This window comes from Taeniopygia guttata, chromosome 2 (genome assembly GCF_048771995.1).
Source record: "Taeniopygia guttata chromosome 2, bTaeGut7.mat, whole genome shotgun sequence".
Lineage (NCBI taxonomy): Eukaryota > Metazoa > Chordata > Aves > Passeriformes > Estrildidae > Taeniopygia > Taeniopygia guttata.
This window is the reverse complement of record NC_133026.1, coordinates 36,450,118-36,467,575: the sequence shown is the minus strand read 5'-3', so window position 1 is coordinate 36,467,575 and position 17,458 is coordinate 36,450,118. Positions and strand designations below refer to the sequence as shown.

Here is a 17,458-nt window from a genome sequence, read left to right as displayed (position 1 = left end):
CCCGCCTCTCTTCCTCCTCCTCCTCCTGCTGCTGCTGGTGCCGCTGCTGTGCCCCCATGCCCGTCCCCCCGGCTCGCCCCGTCCGCCGCAGGCCCCATCTGCCGGGGGGGCGCGGGGCGGCGCGGAGCGGGCATTGTGCGCGGCGCAGGCAGGGCCGCCTCACCCGCACCCGGCGAGCTGCAAATTCGTGCGCGCCCGGAAGCCGCACGCCCTCTTCCCCCGGCCCCCCCGCTCACCTACCGCCGCCGCCGGCCGCCCCCCCGGCCCGGCCCGGCCCGGCCCGGCCCGGCGGCCCAGCCCCGCTACTCGCTAGGTCCCCTCTGTCACCGCGCTTCTGCCGACCCCCTCCCCCGGCCTCCCCTCCCCCACGCCTCTCTCCTTCACCACCTCCTCCTCCTCCTCCTCCTCATCCTCCTCCTCCTCTGCCACTTTCTCTCTCTCTCCCAGGACGCGTCGGATGATCCGGGGCCGCTGGGGAAGGGCCCCGGGCAGCAGCAGGGAGGCTGCGTCCTCCTCCCGTCTCCGGCTGTGGGGAAAAAAAAAAAAAAAAAAAAAAAAAAAAAAAAAAAAAAAGGCAAGCCGGTGGCCTCGGTGTTATTTTGTATTAAAATGAGGAGGAGGAAGAAGAAGCAGCGGCAGCAGCGGCAGCGAGCGGTAGCGGAGAGGAGGAGAGGAGGCTGTGAGCAGGGGACGGCGGCGGCAGCAGCAGGAGGAGGAGGAGTAGTGATGAGTCAACTAATAATTTAATGGGGACAGAAACAGAGAGGGAGAGAGAGAGTGGGGGGGGAAGCAGAGCAGAGCGAGGCAGCTCCGTCCGGGGACACACACACATACACACACATATCCATGTAACATCCAGCAACAACCACCAAACCGGCCTAAATAACAACCATACCCAGCCAGCCAGGGGAAACGAGAATTAAAAACAAAACAAACAAAAAAAAAGACAAAATACAAAGCCTACCATTATTATTATTTTTCAGTTGTTACTGGGGGATTTTTTGCTGGCTTGGTTTTTGTTGTTGTTGGCTTTTTGCAACCTATTTTATATTTTTTACCCCTTCTTGCGAGTAACTCTTCTCGGAGTTCCCAGATTTTCTTTTTTTTTTTTTCTTTGCAGAAGCAGAACCAGTTTTTTTGTTGTTGGTTTTCTCTTTTTCCTTTTTATTTTTTCTTTTTAATTTTTTTTTTCTAATAGGATCGGGGTTTTTTTAAATTATAATTTCTCCCGGTGTTGGACTCGGAGGGAGTGAAACCTCGTCACTTTTTTGTAGTGGTGGTGGTGTGCCTTGTTGTGTGTTTCCTTCCTCCCCTCTGTTCTTTTTCTCTCTCCCCTCCTCTCGCTCCCTCTCTCCCCCCGTCACTCGCACAACAGCCCCCGGTAAATGAGAGGAGACAGGTCCTCTCTGCCTTTTTTTTTTTCTTTTTTTTTTTTTTTCCCTTCCCGGACCGCAGAGGCGAGATTAAAAGTGGCATTTTAGTGCCTTTTCCTGCAATTTTCTCTCCACTTTTTTTTTCTTTTTTTATCTCCGGTAGCGATCTCTGGGGCTGAGGTTTCCGCAGAAAGTTTGGGGGCTGTTACGGTGTATATTTTTGCGGAGGGGGAGGGGAGCGGGCTCCTTCTGTGTGTGCTGCTCCTCTGGGTGCCTATTGGAGAATAATAGTGTAAGTGACAACCTAGAAGTAGACTTTCTGCTCTTCACACTGGATAGAAAAGCTGCCTTTTTTTTTGCTTTGCTTTTTTGTTTTTTTAATAACCCCCTTTCTCACTTGATCATTTATGCATTGGTTTTATTTTTGAAAGGATAGCTAGACTTAAATCACCCTCCACCTTAATTTAAACCTGCTACTTATTTTTGAATTATTATTATTATTATTAATTCCTCGTTTTGAGCGTTACACTTGTCTGATCAATTTGATCTGCTGCTCTGTCTTCCGTTGCTAAACCTCGAAAACTGGCTCTCTCAAAAGATATTTAATCTCTATTTTTTTTGTCCATTGCCATTTTTGCTCATGGCTACTCTGTTTCTCGCTATCTGTTTTTGCCCCTCCCCGCCTAGAGGAAAATAGCAACAAGAAAAAAAAAAGAAAAAAATAAGATAATATTTAGGGGAAGTAGTCCTCAGGTCTGCTGCGCCCCCCCCCTCCCCACCACCCCCCTTCAGAAAGGGGGGGACCTAAAAACATCAGTCTTGAACTTCTTCCTCTTCAAGAGCTCGGGCTGCAAAGGAAACCTCCTTTGTTTTTGTTATTTATATGCTGTCAAGTTTTGAAGTGGTGAGTTTCGGGTCGGTTTTGCTAATTTCACTCAGAAAACTGCAGTGTTTCTGTTTCTAGATAAGTACTTTGCTTCTTTGTCTCTTTAAAAGGTCACAGGGAAAGCTTGGCCTGGATTGTGAGAGCCATATGGAACGGATAAGTGCGGAGCCTCTCTCAAATGTGATTATGGGTTTTTATGGGGGAGGGAGGGAAGAGGAGGGGAAAGGCATGGGGAGGGGGCTGATTCAGGAGGAGAGAAAGAAATAATATAATACCGGCAGCATTACATCGCGACAAAAGGCGATACGGCACCGACTCTCATTCAGAAATTGCGCGGTGTGCCTGTACGTGTACGCTGGCTCTGGGAAACTGTGCCTTGAAATTGTGCTCTTCTCTCACTGATCTGTGATGAAAACTTGTAGTTGTGAAAGATGCCTAAATGCGAAACCCGGGGAAACTCCTGGCCTGGAACCGGCGGGGATGATAGGTCTTTCCTGCCACCCTCTCCCTGGGCAGGCCATGCTGGTTGTTGCTCATCACTATTCCAAACTGAGGTTGCAGTGAACTTTAGCCTTGGGCATGGAGTTTAAATGAGTAAATTAGGTGTTTTATGTGCATGTAATTTTGCTTTGTAACATAAAGCTTTTTACAAGATGACTAAGCGGTGAAAGGATGCCGATGGGTGGGTATTCTCAGGCCAAGCGAAAATGACCCATTTGGTGTTTTGGTTGCAGTCAGTATATTAACTAAGTGGCAATCTATCACTTTTATTCACTGTACATGATGTAGTGCGATTCTGACTCATGATGACTAGATACTTTTTGTAGCAAAGAACCTTCCTGCCTTAGAGTACTTCTGAAGTTGCCAAAAGTGATGAGGAATTTCTTGTTCATAGCTTTTTTCTGTGTGCTTTCTTTTACTCTTCCCCCCCACACACCCCTTTTTTTTTGTTTTTTTTTTGGTTTTTTTTTTTGTTAATCCTCTTTTTTCTTGAGATAGACCAGTCTCAGAATAGCAGCTCTATGGTATGTTAGCATTGTTAGAAACATTGGAAGATATTAACAGTTTGAGTCTGTAATTCTTTGCTTAGGTTACACTTAGCACAGTTTAAAAAATTCTTTTTGAAAAGTGGCTAAAATAGGCATGTTTACTGTTAATGAGACAGATGACCTAAAACAGATGTGATAAAGATGAATGGTGAACCTTAGCCTGTCACCTAACAGCATAAGGAAAAATAATGATTGTCTGAACTTCGTCTATTTGGTTGCATTCTTGAGGTTGCTTGTAAAGGTTTGAATTAATACATTGCCTTTTTTCTTCACCGTATCGGGAAAAACAGAGTGATGTTCAAACAAGAAAAAAATAGTCTGTAAAATTATCACTGGCATGTGTACTAGTGACATAGAAGTGTATATATATATATATATAAAGATTCCAAGATATTTAGGCTCTGATAACTTGGCTATGAAATGTGCAGAAAATGTATTGAATTACTAGGCAACTGAAAGAAAAGTAGCAATTATCCGATTCACACCAGTCTTTCTAAATATGACTTCCCCAGTGTTAGTATTTGTACTTGCTAATGTAAATACTAGTTCAAAGATTAATGTCTGTTTACCTGTCCTTAGTGATAATATTATATATATATATATATATATATATATATATATATATATATATATATATATAACATAATTGTCTGTGTAGTTATACCTTTCCCTGTCAGGGAAGGGTAGATAAAATATCTAACAATCAGAACAGTATTGATTAGTGGAATCATAACCAGAAAGATACCTTTGCTCTCAGCAAGGTTTTTTAATATAGTTGGCAAAACAGGTTCTGATGAATGGCAAAAATCCTTAAAACTTACTCTGTTATGTTGTTGGCTTGGGAGATTTTTAGTGATTTAACTGTAATTGTTATTCATGGACTGAGGTTTCAAAAGTTTATAAAACGGGAAGTACAAGCATACCTTTTCTTACTTCGCTATTGAGATTCTGGTTTTTTGGTTTCAAATAGCTGTGTCAGCATCACCCAGGTTTTGGGGTTTTTTTTTTATATTTAAGGGCATCAAAAGTACTGTAGAAATTGTGGAGGATTTCCCCCCAGCTTTATGCTTGGTGAGAAACAATTCAGTTATTTATCTTAATTGAATAAACTACTCTGTTTAACACTTGAAGCTTAATATCTGAAAAATTGCATGTATTGAACCTTGCAAAAGTTGATAAACTCTGTGTAATATTGGTTAGGAAACTCAAAAGCTACCATCTCCTGCCACTGCTTTCTGAAGTTAAATGTCAAATTCTTTTCTAACTTCTATTTTTAAGGGGGAGAGGAATTGTAAATGGACAATAGTCTACATCTCTAACAAATCTGTTGCTTCTTCAACTAAAGTTTTAACAATCTCTCTATTGTTCATCCATTCTATAATCAAATAGATAAAGAAATTTTTCATTAGAATCTTTCTCTCTCTCCACAATAAAAATACCCGCGATTAATAACAAACCTTTCTGTGAGATTTGTAGCAATTGCTGTCTTGGAGCACACACCTTGACAATCATCATCACTTATATGAGTTTTTGACTCTCTTGGTTTTAGTAGAATATCTCCAAAGATTTTTTAAAATTCTCTTTTAAGAGGTACTCTGTTTGGCTTTTAAAAAAACATTCCACTAGATTATGATACAATCTCTCTGTAAACTGGGATATGAGGTAATTTTTGAAGAATAAGTTTGTTTCTTTTAAAAAAAAGCATTTCTTTCTTGTTAAAATAGTTATCTATTCTTCTTTATGAGCTTGTGATACATATATATCTGTCTCTGTACATGTGCAGGCTGTGTACGTATACATATGCGCACACGTGTACAACATATATATTTTTTTTTTTAATCATGGCAGGTGATCTTTAGAGGCGGGACTGAGTATGGATCATTTGAACGAGGCAACTCAGGGGAAAGAACATTCAGAAATGTCTAACAATGTAAGCGATCCGAAGGGTCCACCAGCCAAAATTGCGCGCTTGGAACAGAATGGGAGCCCATTAGGAAGAGGAAGACTTGGAAGTACAGGAACTAAAATGCAAGGAGTGCCTTTAAAACACTCTGGACACCTGATGAAAACTAATATTAGAAAAGGTAACACTTTTGATAATTCTGCATTAGAGAAATACGATTTATAATATTCGGGGGGAAAGCATACTTTTTTAGACTCTACTTAATTTATATTTCAAAATTAAAGTCTCCATTCTAAAATACTATCTATTCCAAATTTTGATATAAATCACATTTGGGAAATGTAAGGTTCATTCTTGGGTGGAGCATCTTGCTTGTCAGGGTGGAGTCTGATTTTTGTTAAGGTAATGGCTAGCTGCTGTGATTAAAGCAAATTCTTACATTGAAATGTAAGTAATTTGGTGTATTAATTCTTTGAGTAAGCGCTGGGCTAAGAAATGCGAAAATATGTAAGAGTAAATACTGAACCCCCAAAACAAATTCTCGCCTTTCCTCCTAATGATGGTGCTATGATTGGAAGGGCAGCAGTATTTCCATAGCAGTTGCAAGTTGGTTTAAAGGAGAGAGTGTAAATCTTTAGGTATCACATTGGAAAAGTCATTTATGATGTCAATCTTTGCAGTTTATTTTCTTAAGTACAATTCATTATTGAACAATGAACAACTTGGGTGTCATATTTTTCAGTGGCTGGTTTGCTGTAATTAGACATTTACACAAGGAAAAGGCACATTTAGAATCATTGATGTTTGTATATGGATGGCTTTTGTTTGCATTAAAAATACTTTTAATGGACAATAATATGCAAATTTTACTTATCAAAATTTGTAAGTCTTTTTGACCATGTCCTGCAGGCTTGCTAATTTAAATCGAAATCTGCTGCATATAATTTGGCATATATCTTAAAACAGCCTCTACTTTTCCTAGTTTAATCAGTTATGTTTATAATCCAGATTTTTCTTGTATTTGTAAGCAAAGTGCAAAATTCAACCAAGACTATTAAACGCACGAAGTTTGAAGGCAGAGGAATTTCATTGTGTCTGATGCATAACATTTATCGTACAATCATTTATTTTTTTCCTCGGTTTGGCGAAAACAAAGAATATATTGATCCTGAAATGAACAGACACAGCAGTCCGTATTGTTAGATCTTTATCTATTAAAAATGGAAAAACAGCACTTCAGCAAATTCTTTGGCCTCTGCTCATGATTACCCTATTTATTGATTGTTTGCCAAGAATGTATGCATCTTAAGAAAGCCAGGGTAAGAGCATTAAAAATATAATTTATTACGGCTTTTCAAGCAGAGTGCATTAACATTGTATAGTGAAGCAGTGGGGCTGTATAAAAAGGACTTTCTGACGCCTGCAAACATATAAGTTCCATAAATTCCTAAATAGGAGATTTCAGCTGTCTCTGGTATTATGTGATATTTGCACAGCAAACTTTAATGCCAGGACAGTTTTAGACAAGGATTCTACAGACTTCAGTGCTCCTTATGGCAGACGTGCTGTTTACACAGACTTGTAAACCTTCAGCAAAAGCTCTAACACTGCCTTCAGGTTTAAATCATGCTGTATTTTTAGCAGGGAGCACTGACCAATGCTCTCCCCTTTAATACTAGAAGGTTATGAAGTTGCTGCACTTGGAGGTCTTGCCAAGTACTAGCAGGAGTGATCAGCCAGCTGAGATTGTGCTCTCCTGTATAACATTTTTCACATTAACAGAAGGACACTAGTGACAGTTTGCTAAAAGATTTAGTGGCTTGATTTGTAGTCAGATGATACCTGTGTCACACTACTGGGATCCACCTCTGTGTATCTATGCTGTGCCTCAAAATTTGGCCAGGAGGCTCTCCTGTGTTGTTTAAAGTACCACATTTCCCAAAATGTTGCAACTGAAGAAACCATGTACCTGGCAAAAAAAAAGGTGCTGATAAGCAGCAAAGTACCTGTATGTTGTGTCTGATCATAGCTTAATTTGTAGGAGCTGATAAGGGGGGGAACAAATATGCTTTAGCTGGTTTAGCATGTATCTGCGCCGTTTGTTAGAATGAAGCTTTGCTTACACTTTATCTTCAGGAATTACTGGTGAAACTACCTAAGCATTTTGAGCCCTTACTCTGAGTCAGATGGTATAGGTAAAACATCAATTGTGAGAGCCTGAAAGGGAGAAAAACCCCAAAAAACGAACCACCACCTTTTTGCAGATGAATTGTGTGTGTCCACAGCTTATTTAAAACCAGTGAAATAAACACCGCTTTGCATGTACTGCTTTTGCTTTGGTCTTCTCTCCCTTCCTGGCCAGTCTCACTCAGATTACAAAAAAAAAAAAAAAAAAAAAGGAAAAAAAAAAATCCCCTTCCTGCACCACATAAATATTGGCAAACTTTTGCTCTTGTGTTTCAGTCTTTCATGCTGAGCCTATTGGGCAAACTGGAGTGAGTTTGTGAGCTTTTCCCTGCAAGCCTGAAGGGATTTGTTTGCCAGAGATTGGCTCTCTGGTGAACAGATGTAGTTTAAATATACGTGCTTAGGAGGTATCTTTTTTATCATGATTTCTTACTATACGTTAGAGCACAAATCAGCAGATGTGGTCTTACTGTGTTGTCAAGAGTAAAGCTGCCTTTTAGACTACAGCATGTCTTGTGCACCTTAGCAGGTTAGGAGGTTTCTGTAAGTCTAGAGGGCAGTGCTTATAGAGGCATTAACATTGTAGGACTAATTGGAGTTCCTGGGTGCCCTGTTAAAATAACCCTTGTCATCATTTATGCTAAAGATGATACCCCTCTGGCAGACTGCCATAAGACAGTTCTCTGCATCTCCTTTTAACCCTTCTGCTTTCTGTCATTAAGAGATCCTAACCTGTGCTGCTGCAGACAGCAGAGCAGGATTGGCACTTAAAACCACAGGTCACTGTGTCATCCATGTCCATCTGGGAGGCTGGGAGGGATTTTCATAATGTCCAGGAATTTGATTGCTATGAGAGAGTTTGTCCCTAAACCAGCTTGGGTCGTTTGTTACTTCTCTCTCTCTGTCATCAAAAGGGAGAAAAAAACCAAACAAAACTAAATTTAAAAAAAAGGCAAAAAGAAAGAAAAAAAGTTATTTGCTTAATATTCTGTGCAGTGTATGGAAGGGTTTGCCATATGATGCTACAAAACTGGAAACTAGTAATTAACTTTCAGGCATGCTAAAATAGCGTTGTGGGATGTAAAGTGCGGGAGACAACAAGAAGAACAACAAAAATAAGCCTGAAAACTGCAGGTACACTTCTTAAAGCAGCACTGAAGTCATGATTTGTTCCTTAAAGATGCGAGTGAAAGTTGTGCTCAATTGCACTCAGTGAATGAAGCACGAATTTAGTGTTAACTTTTGCCTTCTCTCCTTGTGTACTCTTTTCAGAGTGAATATATAACACACAAGGTGATTTGTTGCTGATGTTGAAACCAATTAAATATTTTTGGCAGGACTAAGAAAGTTTTAATGTTAACAAACAAAATTATGTGGCTGGTACTAAAATGGCTTACAGTGAAGACATCTGCAGTATGTATTTAGGTTCTCATGCTGCCTGCTACTCACAACAAATCAGGCAGGACAGAGAGAATCAACTTCTCTTCAGTCAACCTTGTTATTTGTATAGAAGGTAATTCTTTAAATCTGCATTTGATCAAGGGAGATAAATTTGCATTTCTGCCTTTCAGGGAGATGTATGTTTTATAGAACTTTCTCTTTTTTTGGGGAGGGTGAGGGTAAAGGACTCGGGGAATATGTTGATCAAATATTTGTGATGATTCTTGATGCCTCCTCTGCCTGTTCGTACAGGTTTTATTTACATAACTCTGTATAGACCCACCTACTATACTATAACTCAAGTTTAATATGTTAAATTTAATTTTTTTAATAGGAAGTATGCTTCCAGTTTTCTGTGTAGTGGAACATTATGAAAATGCCATTGAGTATGATTCTAAGGAGGAGCATGCAGAATTTGTGTTGGTGAGGAAGGATATGCTTTTCAACCAGCTGATTGAAATGGCATTGCTATCTCTTGGATATTCTCACAGCTCTGCTGCCCAAGCAAAAGGTAAATAAGATTATGAAATTGTACAATGAATTGTGTTTGTTTGTGGGGTCTTGGGGGATGGGCAGGATTTCTTTCAGGAATGCAATGCAGATTTTACTTCTTAAACTTCTTGCAGATTCTGTCTGTATTTTTTTTTCCTTGATGTGTTTTTATTTAGTTAGTGCATATTTTGTTCATGGGGAATGTGGAGGTAAATTCCTTTTTTTTTTCTTTTTTGTTTTAAAGAAGAAAAAGAATTCAACTGAATCATTAGTATGCTTATTGACCTTAATAATCTGCTCCACTGAGGATCCACAAGGAAGTGTAAAGCATATTTGAGCAGATGGACTGTTGAGAGTCAACTTGCATTTATGACTGAATATCCAGCTCTGTTTCTTTTATTTTGTGTCTGATGGTTTTATAGACTGCAAAGTAATTTTTTTTGCTCTCAATTCTTGCATTGCAAAATTCTTACTAATTTGTTAAGAGGAATGCTGTTATATCACGTCCTATTGAATTCATGGGAACTTAGGAAAATATACTTCTATACATATTAATAAAATCTCTACTGCAATGCATTTGTATAATTTCATAATATAGATAAGGCCTATCCTTGGTGGTGTGTGGGTGGGGGGTTTTGGAGGGGGATGGGGGGTGTTCTTTTGTTTTGCCAGATTTAAGAGGTTAGAAAGAAAGGTGGTGATCTTGTTAAAATCAGATATTTCTTTTGCCCCTAGGAATTAGGTAAATCACTTTCTTTCCATTTTTCCTGCCCTTCTTGCCCACTACCCCTCCCCTCCGAAAATTACAATCCTGCAGGGCTTATCCAGGTTGGGAAGTGGAATCCAGTTCCACTCTCCTATGTGACAGATGCCCCTGATGCTACGGTAGCAGACATGCTGCAAGACGTGTATCATGTGGTCACACTGAAAATCCAGTTACACAGGTAAGTCTTATACAGTTCTGGGATGTGAACTGTTACTTGTCTGCTCTTAACTGTTAATATTGCTTGTATTTAATTCCCACTGTGCTTTGTGCTCAAAGTACAAAGGCTTGCCTAAATTCCTTTTTAGTTACTCTAATTCTTCTTTAACTTACAGTATACTATTGGAGAAAACTTTTATAGCTCTGATACATAGATTTTCTTTGGATATCTCATTAAAACTATATTGCATTTTAGTCAATTAAATGATGCATTACAAGAAGGCATTTTACATAAAGTTTACTTAAGAGAAAAATATTTTTGCATATCATGAGCAGTACCATCTGTGTGCATTTTGTAAAAGAATGACTTGCTCGCACTTATTGTTGCTGTCTAGGTTCTTAAATTTCACAGCAACAAAAAAGAAAAAATGGTTAATATATTAATGTTTTTCATGATCAGTTGTGAGAAAGCATTACACCTTAAATTGTTTTACCAAGCGCATCAGAGCAGGAAGGTAGAAGTAACATGAAAAAATAGTCGCCACATGCAGCTGATGTATAATTCATGCATCAATACAGCAGATGTGTTGTATAAAGTAATTAACTAATCGGAACAATCAGGAGACCGAGAGCAATCTCCAGATGCATCTGCTTGATGCGCAAAATGAAATCTGTCTGTCTTAAAGGAATGTTCTGCAGCAGGATGCAATCTTGTAATAATCCCTTTTCTAATCTGTGTTTGAAATAGTTGCCCTAAACTAGAAGACTTGCCTCCTGAACAATGGTCTCACACAACAGTAAGAAATGCTCTGAAGGACTTACTGAAGGATATGAACCAGAGTTCATTGGCCAAGGAATGTCCCCTTTCGCAGGTACTTAGCATAACATGTAATAAATAATAAAGCAATATAGGCAACGTTGATGTGAGATTTGAGATTTCTACAGACTGTAGCAAGTAGTACCCGTAGAGTGGATCTGCCAAAAATGCAAATGCATTTGACCACTTCATGATCTTTATAAATATGCCTGATTCATTTTGAACATAGTCTTACAACATTTCCCATGGGGAGTCGTGAAAGGTTGTTTACACCACACTAAAATCATCTCACAGCAAACTGGATTTTAACTGGTTTTTGTCTGCAGTCTTTGAACTGCTTTGATGCAACTACTTTTTTCAAGCACAAGTGTTCAAGATGTTAAAAGGCTCTTTACTTACTGCTGTCAAAAGTACTATTGAATCTGAATACTTGTTAGATAACCTACAGTAGTTTTAAATGCTAATTCATAAACTGAGACAGTCTTTGGCATGCTATATGAGAAGGGAATAAAGAATAAAGCTCTTCGGGTGATATGTTGTTGTTGCAAAGAACCAAAGGAAAATCAGTCATTTATTAGTTCTAATCAAAATATACCTAAACAAAAATGAAACCTCAATTTATGCATTGCTAAATATTGAACTGATGTGTTCCTCAAACCATAGTCGTATTCTATTTTTGCCATTCTTTTTGTTCTTCTTGTCAAATTACTGCAAAGGCACAACTCATTTTTCTATGCAGTATGATGTCCAATGATGCTGTGGTGGGAACATGGTATTTTTTTTTTACCTTTTAAATTTTAAAATGTATTCCATTGTGGCACAGTGGAGATTAATTCAATATACAAATAAATGATGCTAGTTGTGGCAGGGAGGGAGAAAGAGAAATTACATTAAGGTATTTTTATGAGGATGTTATTTCTTTTGCTTAGAATACTGGAGTCTTTGTTTCTGAAAGACTTCAGTTAATCTACAGGAGACTACTCTCCTCCTCTGTCTAGTTTTCGTGAAGAGATTAGCGGACTTGTTTCCCATCACATTTTTTTCCCCCTACGGTTAGATTGTTTTCAGTGATGTGGCTCCAATATAGGAAGTTTTGAAGTGGAAATAATCAAAATTATCTTCACTGGTTGAAAACCATTCCAGTAATATGTCTACAAAGTTATCTTATATGTACCTACTGTAAAAGCATATGAGCTTTTGCACTGCTGGTTTATGGAGACTGCAGATAACTTGGGATTTTTCTCTGTTTTAATCTAATAGTGCTGCTTTTTACTTGATACTGATGGAAAGCAAATAATTTCTATTGAGGTGGAATATCTCATTTCTATTTGGATATTGTGTTTCACGAAGGAGTTTCTTTATATATAAAACAGAAAAAAAGCTTTTAAAAGGAATACTTTACTATAGAAAGTATCGTAGTACTGGAGACAACTCAATAATTGCATTCTTCTAAAAAAATTATTTCAAATGATATTGACTTTTTATGTAATAACTTTAATGGACAAAAAACCACCTATCTTAATAGCAGCTCTTCAAGTTAATGCTTGAGATGACTAAAACTCCACACTACAGAACTCTGATTTGGGACAGTGTGTTTGCTGGTTTGTATTTCTTTATTTGTAAAAGAATATACTTAAAGCTGTAAGCTTCTTTCTGTTGTTAAAAGTATGCTTATTACTTTTGCCATCTCTATCTTCACCAGTGCTGCCATAGTTGGGTTGCAAGAATTTAAATTGATGCTGCTTTTCTTTTTTCTTTATAAACCAAACTGTATTAAGCTTAAAGTACATTTATTTATTTATTCTTAACTTTTGGAAAAACAAGCTTTTACAGTAGTTGATCACGAGCCCATCAGTCAGTCTAAGTCTTCCTGTTTCCCTCTGGGAGCTTGAGGGAAGATGAGTTGATCTGACAGTGTCCTTTTCACATGAGTATATTGATCTGAATACTTCCCATATTTGCCTTACCTCTAGCTCCTTGTATATCATTCCTATGGAAAGGGCACTGATTTAAGAGTGCCAATGTTTTATTAAAGGTATTAAAGTTTTTGAATTGCCCTGCCATGGCGTGCTCCTGCAGCAGAGGTGAGAAGTAAGAGCAAGGCAGAGGCCAGGAGACAGCATTTATTTAGGGGATCCATCAAAGTGCCAGCATAGGAAATTCTTCTGAGAGCAGAGAAAGGCTCTCTCCTGTTATGTTCTTCCATGGGTATAGGTAATGCCATATGAAGTGCTTCATCATAAATGCAAACTAATGCAGTGACACTGTACCATAACTTATTAACACTGTTATGGATATAATTTATTAACCACAGAAAAATGACTCAAAGTGGAAACGAGAGTAGTTATCGTTTTCTGTCACTGTCATTGGTAATACTCTGTTTTGTGTAGGTATGGAAGGACTTGCTTTAAAGTAATTAAGCCGCTGTGCTCAATGCATGGCATCTCTGAAGCCCCATTTTCACTTCGTTTACTCTATTTTCTGAAGCAATCTTGCATTTTGTATATTTAAAAATTTCTCATATTTGTTCAGAATACTGGCATTCTATATACTGAAAAAACGTAAAAGCAAACAAGCCAACTATTTTGTAGTGCAGACATACTTAATAACTTGAAAATGCATGAACAAAACTTTGATAACCAATCTGTTTGAATTACAGTCTTGAAAACTTAACATTATTATTTGCTAGAGTGCTTTGGGGTTTTTTTTTGGTTTTGTTTTTGTTTTTTTTTGTTTGTTTGTTTGGGGTTTTTTTAGCCTTTTATTTTCTTGTCCAACTAAAACCTTGAGGTGTAAAGGTAGGAACTCTTCATGACTTGATAAAATACCACTGCTCTCGTTAGGAGAGCTGAATACATGGTCCTTTTGAAGCTGCTGTAATTCTCACTCTGTGACTGTGTGGCCACTCCTGAAGGTCAGTTTTATTGCTCAGTGTATGAGCCCACATCATGGGAAATCCTTGTCAACATGACTTGGTGTGCTTAGGACAGACCGGAGCAAATGCGCGCCTCTGAACTGCTGTGGAATTACAGTCATTCAGACATTTAGTCTCAGATTTTTGGTATCAAGCAGTCAAGGTAAAAGGACACTTCAAATTTTGCATGGAAAGCCCAAGCCTGTTCTGAATTATGCACTAAAGTGCATATTTTCATTCTTTACATCAGGTTTGCGATTTTATTGTTAGAGACTGGCAGCATGTGCAGATGCCGACTGAAAGACCTTTTGCATTTGATACACACAGCTTGGTTCATTTCTGTTTCCTCTCCAGACCTCTCTTGATGGGGAAGGTAACTTGGAATTTAATTTAGGGCTCAATTTTGGGCCATCTTGTGCATTCCATTAAATTGGTCTATCTCGCGAGTGGCCTAGATCTCATTTCCCTCCAGTTTTGGCTCTTCAGTCTCCAAAGGGTTGTAAAGAAATTGTTCTACCATCAATTCTTATTTCCAAACCCTTGCACAGAAGCTCTACTCCAGCCTTTGGGGAGCTGCTCTAAAGTTATCAGGCAAGCAGGCAGCTGAGTTGCATTTACTTACTTAATGTTTGTCCTTCAATGTCTTGCCTTACTCTTTGCATTTTCATACTTCACTTTCACAGATTTGCTCTGTTTTGTTTTTTAGTGCAGAAGTTTCTTCTTACTTCCACAGTTAATAACTGAAATACTATTGTATTATATATTTATTCTGATAATAATAAGGGTTTTTTTTCATCTTTTGCTCCTATTGAATTAATACATTTTCTTTGTTTCGCTGTGTATTTATATAAGTATGATATATATGGTTTGATCAACTTTTATGAGGAAGAGGAGAGCAACATGGGGTATTGCTCTAAGAAAAGAACAGGAAATCCTTTTGATAATTCTAGAACAAACTCGTGTTCTTTTGAACATTTAGATGTATCCTTTATCTTGAGTTCCTGTAACCTTTTCCATGAAAAGATGATAACAAGTCACCTACCAAATGAAGAGATTGTAGAGATTAATTAGTATCTGGGCACTGCTTTAAAAATATGACAGTGATCAAATGACATTGACTTTTCTACTGGTATTATCTTGCCTGATTTTTTTTTTCTACAAAAAGATATTCTAAATGATTGTTGTTAGTATTCACAAACAGGCACTGACAAAGCACTGCAAAAGCACTTCTGAAGCAAGGTATTATTTTTCTTACCCTGTAGTATCCTGAAATGTGAATGTATTTGGTTGGGGTTTTTTTCCCCCTCCCTTTTGCTCATCCTTTGACAGTGTTTTTATCTAGTCTGACTCTCAGGACAACCACAAGCCAGTACATTATAGATGAGAAATTCCAGGCCTGATATATAGTAGAATCTGAAATCTCAATGGCTTTTTGTTCAATATTTTGTAGGGGACATGCAGTATTTAAAAAAAAAAATGTATCCAGAGGCTGTGATACTTGGGTACATAGTAATTTACAGACTATTTTAAACTTTTTGGAAGATATCTGTGTGTTCCCCCTTCCCCCGCCTATAGTGTCATTTACATAATTTTGCTCTTGGTGATGAGGGAGTAGCGTTATTTCAGTCAGAGGGATGTATGCTTGCATTGCATGAAACGTATGCATACACAGTACAAGTGCTGGTACGATACCCAAGTCTGCATAGCTTTGCACTTGTGACAAATATAACTATCCTGACTGCATTTTTAATGAGCTTTCATGCTGTAGTCAATGATTCTCTTCACCTGACATGGGCAGTATAGATCATATACTTTCCTTTCTGTTCAATACCCTGCCCTGAATTTGCAGGCTGTTTTGTTCAGACTTTATATGATCTGACAGAGACAAGAGCCAGAAAGCTTTCTTGGAACATCAGTGTTTCTCAGTTCACCTGATGTGAAGCACTTGGCCATCATAGCAAATAGGCAGCTCAATAGAAATCCTCTCACATTTCCACACTGCTGTTCTGATCCACCCTTCCAAAATCCTAACCAAAAAAGTTGCATTTGCTAAAATTAAAATTTCTGTACCTATAGATAATCAAGAAATGAGCTATTAAGGGTTGCCAGAATATATAATTTTTTGAGCAGTGTTTGATTCATGCTTTACTAAACCAAAAGGTGTTTTTTGCCCCCTCCCCTTTCAATTTTACCTGCCTAGACCTGAGATCAAGTCCTTGGATTTCTTTGTTGCTTGTAAGTCTCTTCTCTCTTCCTCCCTTCCCCCAGTAATTAATAACCTGAGTAAGGAATGCAGCTCTTTTTTCTGCTTTAGAAGTTACTGTACTTTAGATTTTAAAGATGTCATTAATTATTTTGGGGGAGTAAATCCTTGAGGGCCTGGGCTCAGCTTTTGGCAGGCAGGGCTTTTCAACCCACCCCCCTCAGTTGCTCAAGAGCATTCACTGTGATGTCTCTTCAAGCTGACATGGTATCTGGATTTTTAAAGCATTTGCAATTAACTATTAAAATTTGTGCCTAGAATTTTTAGTCTTCCAGATAGAATAGGCAATGCAGAGCCTATTGCTGATGGGATGGACAAGATGTTTGCAAGAGGTGTTTGGGTAGAGCTGTGTGAGGACATTTACAGGGTACTTAACCTTTCAATCAATTGATCATTTGATCATTGATTTATGTTCTTTAGATGCACCTAAACAATCTCAGGGTTAAAGCTACATCAGTCTGCAACTGTTTTATCTGTGTAGCAGCACCCTATTAAAGGCAAAAATATATAGCTGGTTTTTTCTGCCTCTTCATTAGAATTAAGTATAACAAGGATGTTAAGTCACTTTCCAAATCAGTTATGAGGCCTGAAATTATTGTGAGAGGAGGGGGAAAACATACTTTGTTCTTCAAGTAAATGCAATATCTGACTTCAGGGGAATCTGTAAGGTGTCAGCGTGTCCCTTGGTATTTGTGCTGTAATGTGGTCTTCTGTTTCTGCTTCTGAAAAGTGGAGGAGTCCAATAGAGGAATGGTGCTAGTGTTGAAGGTTGTTTTAGTTTGGTTTTGTTGCTGTTCTTGTTGTTGTTTGATTTTTTTCTAATTTTGTTTTTACATTCCTAAATTCAGGAGTTATAAGCACCTGTCCTCCACCAGGCTCTCTTGTGAAAAGTAAAAAATTAATGCTTTTTTGGGACTGTGTCCCACTTTGACTACCAACCGTTTTTGATTGTATTTTGGCAATTTTGAGAACTGTCACATGAATGAGTATCTACATCATATGGACTTCAAGTTTTAGGGAAGTTACAGGATGCAAAAGAAACACAGCACATTTTCTTCTGATACATTTTCCTCCTAAAGCATGCATGTGTTGTAGAACTGAGCCCTAGATGACTTCTGTTTTCACTCAGTGTTCCTGAGAATGGTATATAGAATAACTTACATTTCAAGTATTTGTAGTGATGTTCTTCTTTTTGTAGATACACATATACAC

At 38.3% G+C, this 17,458-nt stretch overlaps 1 protein-coding gene across 11 annotated transcripts in view; it reads left to right on the top strand.

The window, feature by feature from the left end:
* The window catches only part of SATB1 (SATB homeobox 1), a 91,820-nt gene that overhangs the window by 16,504 nt on the left and 57,858 nt on the right, over positions 1–17,458 (top strand). For 6 of the 11 annotated variants that reach the window (XM_072925694.1, XM_072925692.1, XM_002196727.7 and 3 more), the window contains exons 2-5: positions 5,157–5,392; positions 9,173–9,349; positions 10,148–10,274; positions 11,001–11,124. In XM_072925694.1, the coding sequence (XP_072781795.1) occupies positions 5,182–5,392; positions 9,173–9,349; positions 10,148–10,274; positions 11,001–11,124 (639 nt within the window). In that variant the 5' untranslated portion in view covers positions 5,157–5,181. Of the gene's footprint in view, positions 1–1,420; positions 2,278–2,420; positions 2,440–5,153; positions 5,393–9,172; positions 9,350–10,147; positions 10,275–11,000; positions 11,125–17,458 lie in introns of those variants that run through there. The other 5 variants (XM_072925693.1, XM_030264954.4, XM_012571663.5 and 2 more) reach the window with 4 other exon arrangements.